This window comes from Apis cerana, linkage group LG1 (assembly GCF_029169275.1).
Source record: "Apis cerana isolate GH-2021 linkage group LG1, AcerK_1.0, whole genome shotgun sequence".
Classification (NCBI taxonomy): Eukaryota; Metazoa; Arthropoda; class Insecta; order Hymenoptera; family Apidae; genus Apis; species Apis cerana.
Window position 1 is genome coordinate 13,696,745 of NC_083852.1, and position 15,464 is coordinate 13,712,208.

At 21.0% G+C, this 15,464-nt stretch overlaps 1 protein-coding gene across 8 annotated transcripts in view; it reads right to left on the reverse strand.

Annotated features, from left to right (window-relative positions):
• LOC107994046 (dynein axonemal intermediate chain 7 homolog) overlaps nucleotides 1-15,464 on the reverse strand; it is a 39,648-nt gene that overhangs the window by 5,647 nt on the left and 18,537 nt on the right. For 3 of the 8 annotated variants that reach the window (XM_062074345.1, XM_062074334.1, XM_062074351.1), the window contains 9 exons: nucleotides 15,159-15,385; nucleotides 14,898-15,079; nucleotides 14,494-14,781; nucleotides 14,239-14,400; nucleotides 9,640-9,793; nucleotides 9,241-9,532; nucleotides 9,054-9,149; nucleotides 8,721-8,942; nucleotides 8,540-8,647 (listed from right to left, as the gene is read on the reverse strand). In XM_062074345.1, coding sequence (XP_061930329.1) covers nucleotides 8,540-8,647; nucleotides 8,721-8,942; nucleotides 9,054-9,149; nucleotides 9,241-9,532; nucleotides 9,640-9,793; nucleotides 14,239-14,400; nucleotides 14,494-14,781; nucleotides 14,898-15,079; nucleotides 15,159-15,385 — 1,731 coding nt within the window. Of the gene's footprint in view, nucleotides 1-4,810; nucleotides 4,937-6,627; nucleotides 7,653-8,539; nucleotides 8,648-8,720; nucleotides 8,968-9,053; nucleotides 9,150-9,240; nucleotides 9,533-9,639; nucleotides 9,794-14,238; nucleotides 14,401-14,493; nucleotides 14,782-14,897; nucleotides 15,080-15,158; nucleotides 15,386-15,464 lie in introns of those variants that run through there. The other 5 variants (XM_062074361.1, XM_062074364.1, XM_062074358.1 and 2 more) reach the window with 5 other exon arrangements.

A 15,464-nucleotide genomic window follows, 5' to 3' on the forward strand; every position in this document is an offset into this window, starting at 1 on the left:
TATTTATCTCGTTTAAAAAAAAATTATTTTTAATTATGCAAATTGAAATCTATGTAAAAAAAAATTATAATCCATAAGGAATTAGATTTTTAATGGTTTTCTTATTATTTTGGACAATTTTTATATTTATTTTGGACATATTTTATATTTTGGACATCATCCGTTGCAATGTACTTATAGAAACAATAAATAAATAGTCATATCGCATTTATTGCCAACAAGCACATATAGACAGAATTCAATCATATAAAAAATTTTTGTTACTAATATCTTGAAAACTCATAAAGACGGGAAGCTAAAATTCTATATTCTTCTTTTCTCTTTTCTTCCTATCTCAAAATTTGTTTTTTCGGTCAAGAAATGCGTATCGCATTTTATCCAAACTAAATTATACAATAATCGAAATAATTTTATTCGAAAAAAATTAATGAATAAAATATTGCAATAGTAAGCTAAAAAGAAGAAAAATATAATATTTATACAGATTTTTAATAGATATAATACGTGATAGTAATGAAATATAATTAAAATATAAATATTAAATTTTGACTATTATTTCTTTTTATTTAATAATTTCATATCAGAATAAGATATTATTATAAACATGTAAATAAGAGATAAAGTTTTTTAATTGATACATTTATGAAAATCAATTTAGTTCAAGTATTATTAGTGATTTTTTTGTATATATGAGAATAATTAAAAAAAGCAAGTTTGTGTTAAAAAAATTCATTATCCGAAATCTTATAAAAAAATTCAATAATTAAATAAAATATACAACGATTTATTTATGGATTTAAATAAAATGTTGTATACAAATTGTTTTATCAATATTCTAGAGTTTAAAACTTATTCAAAATAAGTTGTTAATAAGTTCGTTAATAAGGAGTTACATAATCTTATATATATATATATATATATATATATATATATATAAGATTATATATAATATTATATATAATATTATATATATATATATATATATAATATTATAGACGCTATTAATTTTTATATCGCATTTTATAATTTGAATAATTTGCATTGAAAAAATATTTATTATATTTTTTGCCACATATCTGTATTTGTAATGTTTTTAATGTATTCAACTATCTTTTATTTTTTTTAGTTTTATATTATTACAATATTATTATTATATTAATAATATTATTTTTATTTATCAATATCAAGTTATTTTTTGAATTATTTCGATTAGATCTTATATTCTCAATGTATTCAAATTTTTTAAAAGATATTTTACAATTTAATTTCTTATTGATTATTGAATTAAACTAATTCTAATTTATGATATTATTACATAATATATAATTCTATTTGATATGAATTTTGCAAATAATCAATCAGAATTCCGAACTTCAAAATAATTTGTATTCTATTTATTACTTTTTAATTATTACGAAGTTTATAAAATTTGTTATTTTTTAAATTACTGTTGGTTAATAAATAGATTCATCAAAATTGTTGTTAATGATAGTTTTTTTATAATTTGCACTAATATTTTAGCTTTGAGTGATGTTCTTTTTAATCTCTAGTTCATTTTTGGTTCTATTATTATATAATTGTTTCTTAAAATTTGAAAAAAGTTTTTGTATTGTTCTGAATTGAATTTATGTTTTAAAAATAGAAAAAAATCAATACTTATATTTTTTCATTTGTTTCATTTTTATGATTTTCCATTTTTTTACTATTATTATTGTTACTTGCATATGTAAAAATTATATGTAATATATCATATGTATTGTATTGATATTTTATTTAATATTTAATAATATTTTTAATAATAATAGTTCTTTTACATCCTTCATATTTTAATGGATGTTTTGTATCATATACTATAATGAGATTTTATAAAATGAATTTTCGGAATTATCATCAATATTTTGTTTAAATAACCATCAAAATAAATAAAAAATCATGTAAATAAATATTTTTCTTCTTATTATATAATATAATTTTATATTAATATAATATATTATATTAATATTTTATATTTATATTAATATAATATAATTTTATAATATAATATAATTATATTATATTAATATAATATAATATATAATAATTTATATTAATATTAATATAATATAATTTTATATAACAATAATAATAACATTATAATAATATAAATAATTCTATCATAAAAATTATTTATCATATATCATAAACTTTACATCTTTATCGATTAAATTAATAATAATTTTAATTCTGAAATGATTAAGTTATTGATGAAAATTTGATTCTGTTATTATGTATAATATTATGTTCAATAATTTATATAAGTTATGTATCTCTTATAGTTCAATAAATTATGTCATTTATAAAGATTGATTAAATAAAAAAATTAGTATTAGATTAGTTATTATTATTACTAAATTATTATTTGTTTGTTTTCTATTTAAAATCATTTAAATAGAAAATTAAAGTTTCATTCAATTTTTATAGGGGAGAAAGAAGTTTTTGTTATATCTGTTTTTACACAAATTTTATGATTTGCAAGATATTTTTTTTTTTTACTGCTTAGTTACTATTTATATTTTTTATTTTACTTTACCCGCAATGTTGTAAAATACACTTTAAACACAAATTGATAATTTATTATAGTAATTTTTTCTATTGCTATACGTTTGATATCGATACTGTGATATCTTATATTTCTTTGTAGTTCTATATTAATTTTCTATATTAATTTTTTATCTCTGTTTATTGTCGGATTCTAAGTTATATGTATCTTTATTAATACTCGATGACGAAAATAATTTAATATAATTTATCGTAATTAATTATATTATTTATTTTAATATAGGAATACTGTTTTAATTCTTCATATTTTATTTATGTTTGTTTTTAAAATCTTCCATCTATTTTAGAATGATAAATGTGAAAATTTGCATTTTATTTTTTAACTTTTTCATTATTTTTCTGTAATCGAATTAAAATGAATAAATCGTTTTGTTATTTTGGTTACATTAATGATGACAATTGAAATGTAATATTAATAAGATATCTTATATATTATTTGTAGGTAGCTATTTTATAGTCATGTTCATGTTTGTATATTATCTACAATAGTATCTATTGCTTTTATATCTTTTTAGTTGATTTTATAAGAAAATTTATAAATTATTTAATTACTTAAAAAACTAATCTAAAAATTCTATATAATTCCATGCTGTTTATATATGATCTAGCTATATGAACTCTAGTCACCATATTCTAAACTTTCATTTAAATTTTCGTTTTTTTTCATTAAATATTTTTTATCTCATTATTACTTTTGTTTATTTAAAAATGATGAATAAATACAAAGATGAGTTTGTTGTCATTATTTTCCTAATGATTATACGAATTATCATAGAAATCATTGTATTTTTTTTAATTTTGTATATTTAAATTTAATTAAATAAAAATTAAACATCATTTTAAAAACATATCATATAATTGTTTTAAATTTTGTATTGGCAATCTTTCAAATTTGCTTCTGTATTATTAAATACATAAATACATACTTACATGCACACACACGTACGCGCGCGCGCACACACACATACACACATATACACATAATAGAACATATATAGTTATATATTTCAATTATTGCATTATAAAATTTCTCCTAATGTTTGATGCTTAAGATTTTTCTTAAATAAATAAAAAATATAATATTTTGATTCTTTCATTCTATTTTATTTATAAATAATATCAGATAATAATATCAATAATATAATAATATAATAATATCAAAATAAAGCAACAAAATAACTATCTATCAAAATAATTATGTTTATAATAATTAATTTAAATTAACATGAAATTTTTGTACATTTTGAGAGATCATAAAGTAACAGTTTTTTATAAAAATACAATAAAAATTATTAATATAACTCAAAATAGTTTTAATATAATAATAAGAATTATATTTATTATAAATATAATTATCAGAATATTCAGGAATATTAATACAAGTTTCATATACTCATTTTTGGCAATTTAAACATTGAATTTAATTTTTTTCATTGTTTTCTAAACAACACAGTTTCTGTGTTTCTTTTTTTGATTCTAATATTCTAATATATATTATCACAAGTTTATTTTGTGATTAATTTAATTCTTGTTTTTATTTTCTTATTGTTCAATCATTAATAAAAGAAGTTAAAGTGAGAATTTCACTTTTTTCAAATGAATTTTATTCTTTCTTTTGTTCATTTCTTTTTGGCAGCGAATAACGAAAGAAAATTTTTATTTTATATTTTAATAATATATTTTATATGTATATAAAGTTTTAAAAAAATTTTATATTTTATATATATATAAAGTTTTAAATATTAATTTTTATAAATAAATTGTAGAATTAATATATATAGCATACAATATAAATTAAAATAAAATATATAAATAGATAGAACATAAATTTTTCATTTATTTTTTTAGAAACATTAAATACACGAAATATATCCATCGCAGAATTTTTTTGATTTTAATTTATTATTTCTTTTAATGAAATAAACCAAATAAACTTAAAAAAAAGCTTTAATATTAAAAATAGTAAGTGATTTCAATAATATCATCATTTTTTTAATGATATCACAAATTTTAAAAATATATGACATTAAATATAAATAAAAATAAGATTAAAATTAAACTAAAATTAAAAGTAATATAAAAAAATATTGGATTAAAAGTTAGTGAAAAAAAACTTTTTTTTTTACTTTTTTTTATATACTATTTTTTTTATAAAAATTATATTTATATACACAAAATATTAAAGTAACAAAAAAGAAAATATCAGAAAATATAATAACACAATAAATATATTTTTCGATTAAATTGATAAATATAATTTATACATAGATTTCATACATAGATAGTTATATTATTGTAAATGTAACAATTAATCGATCTCTTGAACTTGTACATAGAACTGAAATGTATCGAAAGAAAATCAATGTTTATGTTTATTTATTCTACAACTTATATAAATAATAACTTAATAACATTTCGATTATCAAAGATAATGTTTATACTAAATGCCGTTCAGAGAAATTCTTTTTTCTTTTTAAATTTGAATGCATTGGTAATATATATATACAAATTATAAATAAATAAGAAATTTATCTTATCTATTCGATAGTTTAATAAAAATTGAAAAAATACTTATTATTATAAAAATGTAATATCACTCGATTCATTTTTTTCCAATTCTAATAATAATGAATTTGGGCATTTCATAAATTTTTTAAAAAATAAAATAATAAAATAATAAAAAAATCCAGTGTTCAAAATTATAATATTAATATCACTACTTTTGTAACTTTAATTATTATAATTATTATAATTCGTTTGACAATCAATCACAAATTAATCGAAACGTAATCGAATAAAACAAGCAAAACGATTGTATCAATTGCATTCTATATACAATCACATATATGTATATTCATATATAAACAGTATGAAATAAAATAATATATATTTTATAATATATTTTTGTTAATATATCGAAAACTATAAATTTGTATAACTATAAATTTCTATAAATTTGTAATCATTGTAATTTTTGAGACATAAGCTTTCTATCAAACTATCATATATTTTTTAATTCCTTATTTCAATAAGTAAAATTATATCTTTTATTTTCTCGATAAATATTTAGGTAACAATCATCATTTATATATATATACATATATATACATATATATACATATATATATAATATAAATACAATATCTATAATATATTATACAATAAAAATATTATATCAATATATTTAACAACTTTTTTTGTATATGCAATCTTCGCTTTTAATTTTAAATATATTTAAAAAATTGTATAAATATTATTGAATTCCATTTATATATCTAATAGCATATGATTCATTATGTGCATCACATCGTTTATCTACTGTTTTTATAATATTGCAGTGGTTAGTATCTAAAATATATAAGGAATAAACCAGTCAAAACTATGTCCTCATAATAGACTTGAAATATTTTAACTTTAATATTTAGAATGCAAAAATTAAATATAAAACAAGGATAATTTTAGTTATTAACTGAATTAGAAAGTATACGATAATTCGATTGAAAATTTAAAATTAAATTTAAAACTAACTATCTCAAGAATTATAATGTTTATGATTGTCGCAAATTCATAGTTTCTAAAATTAACAAAAATTATTATTACTATTACAGAATTTTGTCTATACATATGTGTTCAATGTGTATATCAATGCGGGATTGGTGTTTATTTTTATAAATATTTTAAATATTATACTAATATTTAAAATATATAATGGATGAACTAACTCATTGTTTATATAATTTTTTATATAATTAATATTTATCTATGTACAGATTAGATATTTCATATATTTTTTAAATTCACGAAATGCAAGAATAAAATAAAACAATCTTTAGAAGATTAAAATTACTATGACTACTATTAAATTATTTAATATATAGTTGATTTCACTATTATTATAATTTAGTTATTTAAGGATTGTGTATGTTTATATATTTTTAATAATTGTATATATTTCATTTTTATATTTTGCAAATCTATTGGTATTATTAAGTTAGTATTATTGATATTATTAGGTGTGCAAATAAATTCTTTTTCCTTTTTTTTCTAAATTCAATTTATTACACATAAATCAGGTACAAGATAATATTTCAAAGTATTTATCCTCATTCTCTACTTTTTCCCATCTGGTGAAATTATAAATTCCATCGCTGAAGAATGATAACTGCTTGTTGGTTATGAAATTATCAATACATTTTTGGATATCTTCTATTGAGTTGGAATAGTTCTTTGACAATTAGTGTTGCAAACTCCGAAAAAGATAATAGTTTGATGGAGTTAGATTTGGAAAGTATGACACATGTAGCAAGACTTCCCATCCTAACGCATAAATTGTGTTACGCGTTCCTTTTGTAACATGTGATCGAGCATTGTTGGATTGCAAAATCACGTGTCTTGTTCTTTGTTCAGTAAATGGTCGTTACTCTAACTGGTCTATAAATTTATTAATTGATTTTGATAATATTCAGCAATTGTCTTTTCATATGGAAGCGGTTCATAATGAATGATTTCTCGGAAATTCCAGCAAAACTTTTTTGCGATGCAAATTCGGTTTTATCACTGAAGTTGACAGTTTTCCAAGATTAACCCACGATTTTCGTCGTTTGGGATTGTCATATAATATTATATCATATAATATCATATAATACAATATTTTTCATTATCAGTAACAATTTTGTGCAGAAAATTTTCTCTTTTATGCCATGGAAGCAAGACAACAGAAATCTCTAGAGTCTATTTTTCTTATTCATTTCGCTTAATTCATGTAGAACATTGCTCTAATTTCTAAATCTTATTCAATTGTTTTAGATAGATATTGCTTGTGACTCCCAATCTTTCTGCCAATTCTTCTTGCATCTGAATCGCATTTTCGTTGAGCAATTCCTCTAATTTACCATCATCAAACTTTCTCGATGTATTTGAAGAATCGTCATCTTCTAAATTAAAAGTTCCGACTTTAAATCTTTGCTACTACTTTCTGCATCTTCAATTTTAAGTTTTTTCTGTAAAATACAGCATTCTCTCCCAGTGCCGCAGTAGTTTCAACAGCTGATTTCCTAAATGGAATGCAAAAAATAAGCAGTGACGCAAATAATGCTTCTCGCATATTGCTTGAAATTGTTGCATAGGAAACTCTTAGAGCGCATAGGAAACTCTTATCACAACTTTTCTTAAAAACAAAAAAACGCTCTTTTAAATGGTACCACAAACGATAATTCGAATTCAATTAAAAATTATGATAAAAAAAAGGAGAAGGAACTTATTTGCACACCTAATAATTCAGTTTTTATACATTTTAAATTATCGGTAATATGTTTATAAATAATATGCTTATAAATAAGCAATTGCATTTTGTCATAAACATGAACACATATTATGAATTTAGATAACAATTCTTGAGATAACTTTCGATTGAACTATTATGCGCTTTTCGATTCGTTATTCATATTATATATAAATAATTATATATAAATCGTATTATAATAATAAATAATAACAAATAATAATAAATAATAATAAATAATAATAAATAATAATAAATAATAAATAAAATAATGAAAAGTAATGAAAAACAAGATGACCAAAAATATTATCATTTTTCGATCATTGTTTTGTATTTTATTTGAATTTTTCCCATTTAAATAAATATTAAATATAGTGATATTAATTTGCTTATTGCTAATATATATTTTGCTGATTGTTATATACATATATATATGAATACTGGCTGTCTAATATATTTATGTAAATAATTCATTAAATAAGTGGTTCATTGTCATGAACATACATAATCGAAATTCAATGTATTAAAAACAAACTAACTCAAATAAAACCAAGCAGCAGTTACATATATTGGAAAAAGTTGTTAAAAATTGTTATTCTTTATAATATATTTAAAATTGAAGATGACAATTATTTTCTAAATAATCATTTTTTTCTTTACCTTAGTATCTTGATCCTCGAATGGTAAATCGGAAAATTCAGAACTGACTTCAGTACAACGTATACGCATAGTTCGCGAAGGTGTCACCAAGAGCATTTGATTTGTACGCTAAAAAAAGATATAATAAGTAATTAATCTTAATTTAAAAACAATAATCAAAGAACAATCGACTTTTCATCACCTCTTTAGCAATACAACCGTGTGCTTCTTTGAATTGTAAAACTATTTCTCGAAAGTCTCGAGTCGCATTCCATCGTGACCATGAAAAAATATAAGAAGTAGACAAAAGAGCCATACATTCTCTTAAATGTTTCTCTGCAATCGGGTGTTTTATTGGGAGTCCTTTCAAATAACTGGCAGCATCTCGTTCCGGAAAGAGATCACATCCAACCTGTTGTAACCGCTGTGAGCACCTTTTGCATTACTTACTGTCAATTATTTGATTATCGCGAGAAAATAGATGGAAATATATGATTTAAGCCGAAAAAAAAATTCAAAATGAATTATCACATACCTCAATTAAATATTCTAATTTGAAATATTCACCGAGAATTTCTTCAAGTGGTGTAGACGTGATACCAGTGAATGATTTTAAACAAACTTGATCTTCCTATAAATAAAATTGATTTTTAATATAAATAAAAAAGTATCAAATAAAAAAATTTTGCATTTAAATTTTAAGTTTCAATTGGGAAAAATACCCTGATAAGAAATTCAGCTTGAACCATAGCAGCTGTAACAGTGAGAATTACTCCAATGTGAACACAGCCACTTTTTTTCGTTTCTGGTTTCAATTCCCAACTTTGAAATGGAAGATTTGCGTATTTATATCCAGCTAATCCATGAATACCCAATCTTCCAGTTCTGAAAGCAATTGTTTGTTTCTCTTCATTGTATTTAATATCGTGAATGTCTTTTGTTGACCATATCCTTTTTTCTGGTAACCAATGAGCGACTACTGGTGGTTCAAACCAGAAAACCGAGTCGGGCAATCTGTCAGAAGAACAAGACAAATATCAACAACAATTTCTATTAACAAATTCTTAGAATAAGATTGTGTTAATAGAAATGTATAAAAAAGAAAATTTGTGGAAACTGACTTGAGAGTAAGCAAGACTAATGCATCCATTGCCTCTTCTAAAGCTTTCATTTCAGCCTCGATAATTTCCGGCGTTCTCTCGGAATCTGGATCTGACTGAGGTGTTTCATATGGTTTATAAAATGGCACAAATTTTGGTTCTTTCGGTAACTCGACTGTAACAATAAATATGGTTTCATTTCCGATTCAAAATTACTACTTTTAAGTACTAATATATGATTTAAAACCAGTTGCTTATATATGTATATTTTAGCAAATATAAGACACAATATTGATTTATAGGCATTAACATTAAATTAGTAAAAGGCTATAATAATTTTAATAATAAGTAATAGTTTATAAGATATTTTGGAGGTCAATTCTAAAGACCAAAACAAAAAAATAATTTATATAAAAAAAATATTAGTTAAATTTTATTAAATTAAACAATTAAATTTCCTTCAAATAAATTAATTGATCTGTAATATAGATGTCTGTCTATTATATTAAAATCTAACCTTATAATACTCTGTGGAGTTAAAGCATAGAAACAAAAAATATTTAACATTTTGCAAATAAAAAATACAAATAAAATACAAAAAAAAATTTATTTTTCTACGATTAATTATTATTGATAATAATAAGTATAAAACTTTGAAAATTTATAATAGTAATTAATTTTTTATTAATTTTATATAATATATAATATATAATATATAATATGTAATATATAACATATAATATATAATATATAATATATATAATATAATTTATAATATAATAATCTTATATATAATATACTCCCTCTGTTCGAAAATATAGTATAATTTGAAAAAAAATTTTAGATTATCTAAAGTTTCGAAAACAACTTGCAATATTCATTATATTGATATTGTTTACATTAAAAGCTAAATAATCTACATATTGACAAGTATTGCTTTTGAGTTAAATTGGAATTTGAAGATCAAAAATTAGTTTTTTTAAGAAAAATAAAATAGTCAGTGTTGTAATTTCAAAATGAAAAATTTTAATCCAAATCGGACATGAATTTACAAAGAAGAAATGCCAAAGCAAAGCAATTGATTAATGAACAATGTCATGGTATTTTTTAACTATTATAGTATATGAAGAACAAAGAAAAATTAAAAAATGGTGCTATTAATAAAGTTGTAAAGTTCCTCTAATAATGATAAAGATATTGTTACTGCAGTTCAATGATTGAAATATTCAATTTAAATCAACAAACTAACAGTGGTTTTTAACTTTATTTAATTTTTTAACTTTGAGATTTTTTAACTTTATTCAATCACTACAACATAAAGCTTCGTCAAATACAATTGATGAATTGAATGTGTTCAAAATGCATTTAATAAATTAAAGAAAAATACTTTTGATAACGTTTTTATAATATTATAAACACATATAGAATCAATTATATTGACAAGAGAAAAATTCCTATAAAATTCCTCATATAAATAAGATAAAAATTTCCTCATGAAGTTAGCTAAAAAGTATATATTTCAAAGAGAAGTGTTCAAAAAGGCTAAATCTCAATTTAACTAAATTTGGATTACAAAAATTATAAAATTATTTATATTTAGTTACATTATGATAATAAAATGAATTTAATATTTTTTTATATTTAATTTTAGTTTTATTTAATTTTTTCAAATACATTTCATATTTTCGAACAAAAAAAATTAAAATGTATAGCATATTTTCGGACAAGGAATAATAATTTTATATAATATATAATATATAATATTATATAATTCTATTTTATTATTAATGTTATAAGTATTCGATTTTTTATTTTTTTATTTTTATAAATAATTATTATTTATTATTTTATTCTTTCATTTTTAATTAAGTTTAATTAATTCTTATATCTTTTATTTTTATATCATATCATTATTTTTTATATGTATCAGTCTACATATATATATATATATATATATATCTTATTCTTTGTATCATTAATTAAACCATTAATCTTATTTATTTTTTAATTAATCACTTCTATATTATATACATATATTAATTAATTATATTAATACATATATTAATTAATTTTCTTTATTTTTTACATTTTTAAGGCGCAACGAGTAACTTTAAAATCTCTAAAGGTTACTTGAGAAAATGTTCTCAACAATACAAATCAAGATTATCAGAATAATCTAAATAAATATTGCGGTAAATATTTTTTTCATAATTTAATAATAACTAAATAATTAATAAAACAATAATTATAACATGCAAGATCTACCTTTTATAAAAAATTCTTAATGCAGTTAATTAGAGATTTTCGAAATTATAATTAAATTCACAACAGTTTATTTTATTAGTTTATTTTATTAGTTATTTAACAACAGTTATGTGAAAGAAATATCAAAAATTACCATATACTTTAAACATAATTATTTAAACAAAAGAAAGAAAAGGAATAAATTATTTTTATAATATTCATAATAAAATATATATCACTTGAGTTTATTTAGAAAATTATTTTAAAAAATATTATATTATAATATATTCGTAACAATATAATAATGAAAATATATAATAATCATGTTTTTTATTAAATTATTGTTTTTTTTATTAAATAATTTTTCTTTCAATCTTTAATTATAAAATTGATAAAATTAAATTTAAAAATAACTTTAATTCAAAAAATTAATTTTTTTTTAAATGAACGAATTCTATTTTTATCTGCAACTATCTGTATCAAATTGCTCATTAAGAATTGACTTATGAAACAATTAAAATAATTTGAATTTTATTTTTCAATAACTTTAGCATTTTTAACAATTTAGGTTTTTTTAGCGATATTAATATATAGCCTACAAATTCTCAGTGAAGCAAATAGTAGGAAAATATGTAAGATAATGTAAGATCTTGAACTTGAGATCAAATAGACCACATATGACTTATAGCAAAATTGTAATGAGATTTTATTTGTTTATTTTCGTACACTTTTGTATGAAAATTTATTATAGATATTATATATATAGAATCATTTATTATTGAAACATTTCTAAATTGGAAATTTACAAAAAATTATTCACAATATATTTGAATAACAGAACAATTTTATATAGAAACGCAAAATAAACTGCATGAATTAAATATGCTTGAAGGAGCATAACATTATGATGTCAGATAAGTTAGAAAGATACAACACAAAATGACATTTGAATTGTGGAAGTATGCGCCATACTTGAGTGAATTATGAAAAGGTGCAATGAAATTCTTAAAATATCATTTAAGAATTATTTGGCAAATAATCATTTAATATTCGAAGAATTATATATTCTGTTAACTCAAATAGAGTTCTGCTTGAACTCCCATATCTTTACTTTCATGTTATCGGATTTTGATGACTTAAATCTTTCAAAATTATTTCTTAATCGGCAATACATATCAGAAGACAATTTGTGAAAAGTCAAAATGAATTGTTTAGATATCAACTAATCCAAGAAATGTTTCAACATGTCTGATAACATTGATAAATAAATAAGAATATCTATATATATAACAATTATAGTAAACAAATGGCACATTTTAATAATACAGATCTTGCAAAAAATGATTTAGTGACAAGAGAAAAATCTATCCTCTCAACATGATGGATAGAATCATAGAACTAGCAAGCAAACAATATTCTATTTCAAGTAATTTGGATGACGGAGATTAAAATCACCAATTATATAAAGAGAAATAAAAACTTTAGAAAATTAGAATTAATATATATTTTAATATGAACATTAATTAATATTATATATCAATTATATATTTATAATATATTTTATTTAATATACTTTAGGTCTATATTATCTCAGTATATAATTAGTATTGAAATCGCTAGTGAGCAAGCATGTTGAAAATAAAAATTAGAATTAACTTATGAAATGATCATCAATTGCTTGAATTTCACTTCTCAATAGCTTTAGCATTTTCAACAATTTAGATTTTCTACAGATTTAGGTTTCTAATAATAATGAAATGAATAATAAATTATGAATATATTATTCTAAACTCTCAATTATTCTCAAGTATTCGAGAAACTAACACAATACAATATTAGTACAATAGCAATGGCCAATTTATAAGTTACATTTACACGCTATATCTTGCGACTAAAATAATTGTAAAGATTTTTATTTCCGCATTGTGATTTATCCCGTAAGAATCCATCGTTGGATTCCTTTTTAATTATTTTAATTATTATTACTTTTTTTTTGTCAAAAATAATAATAAAATAATTGCAAGAAGATTCACAATAGTTTCCAAAAAATCAAATTTCAGAATATATTCAATTATTAATTAGATCACAATTAGTGGTCACAGGAGTTAGAAAGATTTAATATAAATTAAATCACAATAAGAAACTGCGGAATTCAATCAATTATCAACCACAAAAACAATTAAAATTAATTGTCATTAAGTTCAATTAAAATTCACAATATAAAAATGTACTATAATCATAAGCGATAGTATTTAATTGAAACACTCATTTTATAATCTCAAAATCACATCTTTGTTGGACTTTAATATTGTTTATATAAATAATTGTTGAACAATACTACTGTAAAGAGTGATAGTGACATGTATATAAACTTACGAGTTGTCAAGTAAGTATCTTTTCCAAGATCCTTCGGTTGCGGTGGTTGATAGAGAATATCCACGCAAAATACTCCACCGAGAATTTTATATTTTCGCAAGTTCACTTCCGTTTTTTCGCATCGAGTGAATAATAATTTTTTACTTTCTGACATAGCTTTTTCTATGAACAAAATTTTATTCTATATTCGCATAATTTTATTAAACGAGAATTAAACGAAATTTACATTATATGAAAATTAAATAAAAGCTGTACCTTCCCTTTCAAGAATGATCTCATTTGGGGTGGGTAAATAAGGTAATAATTCTGATTTCGAAGGTAATATTGAAGTCAACATGGATTCGAATTCTGTTTGATGATCTTTCGGCGAAGATTTTTTTTGCTTTCTAACACGTTTTCTTCTATCGATTCGCGGTACCGAAGGATACTCTAACTTTTCGAGTATCGCTTTTTTCTCTTCTAATCGCAAACGTCTTCCTTCTGCTTGCTCTTCGCCTATTCGAATTTTTTCATCATATTCTTTTACTGAATATTCAAAAAGACCTAATAAAGGAAAAAAAATGATAAAAAGAATTAAATTATACATAATTAGATCCAATTGATAAATCAATAATTTGAATGAAAAATTGGTATAGAATATAGAATGATATACAACACACCGAGAGTAGGATTCCACAAATCGAATAACTCTGGAAGTTTGGACATCCAATAAGAATTCGATCCAATCGAATAATGATCGTAAGCAAGCCATAAACCTCTAATCGCCATACAATGACAATCCATGTCACTTGGCATTTTAATTCTCAATTTTATTTCTTTGAATTCTATTTCAATGCATTTTCTATTGAACAACATGTGAATTATATTAAACTTAATAATCGTTTAATAACATTAGGAACTAAATTGAAGAAAATATATACCCAACTCCGGGAAATACTGATAATCGATCTCTTTCCGTTACTTGTCGTTTCATTCCTATTGGTAACGTGATCGGAGCCCAAACACAACATATTGCTTTGTTCGTAGTCCGAACATATCTAGTTGTTTTTGTATTTTCTCTAGTCATGTTTGTCTCGATGTTACGTAACATACGATAACATGCAAGATCTATCCATCGTTGCAGCTTTAATCGAAGTTGGGCAGCGATCTAAGCATTAATTTACATTGCATTAATTACATGAATATTTTACAAAAGAAAGTAAAAGAAGAAATGGAATAAAATTTTG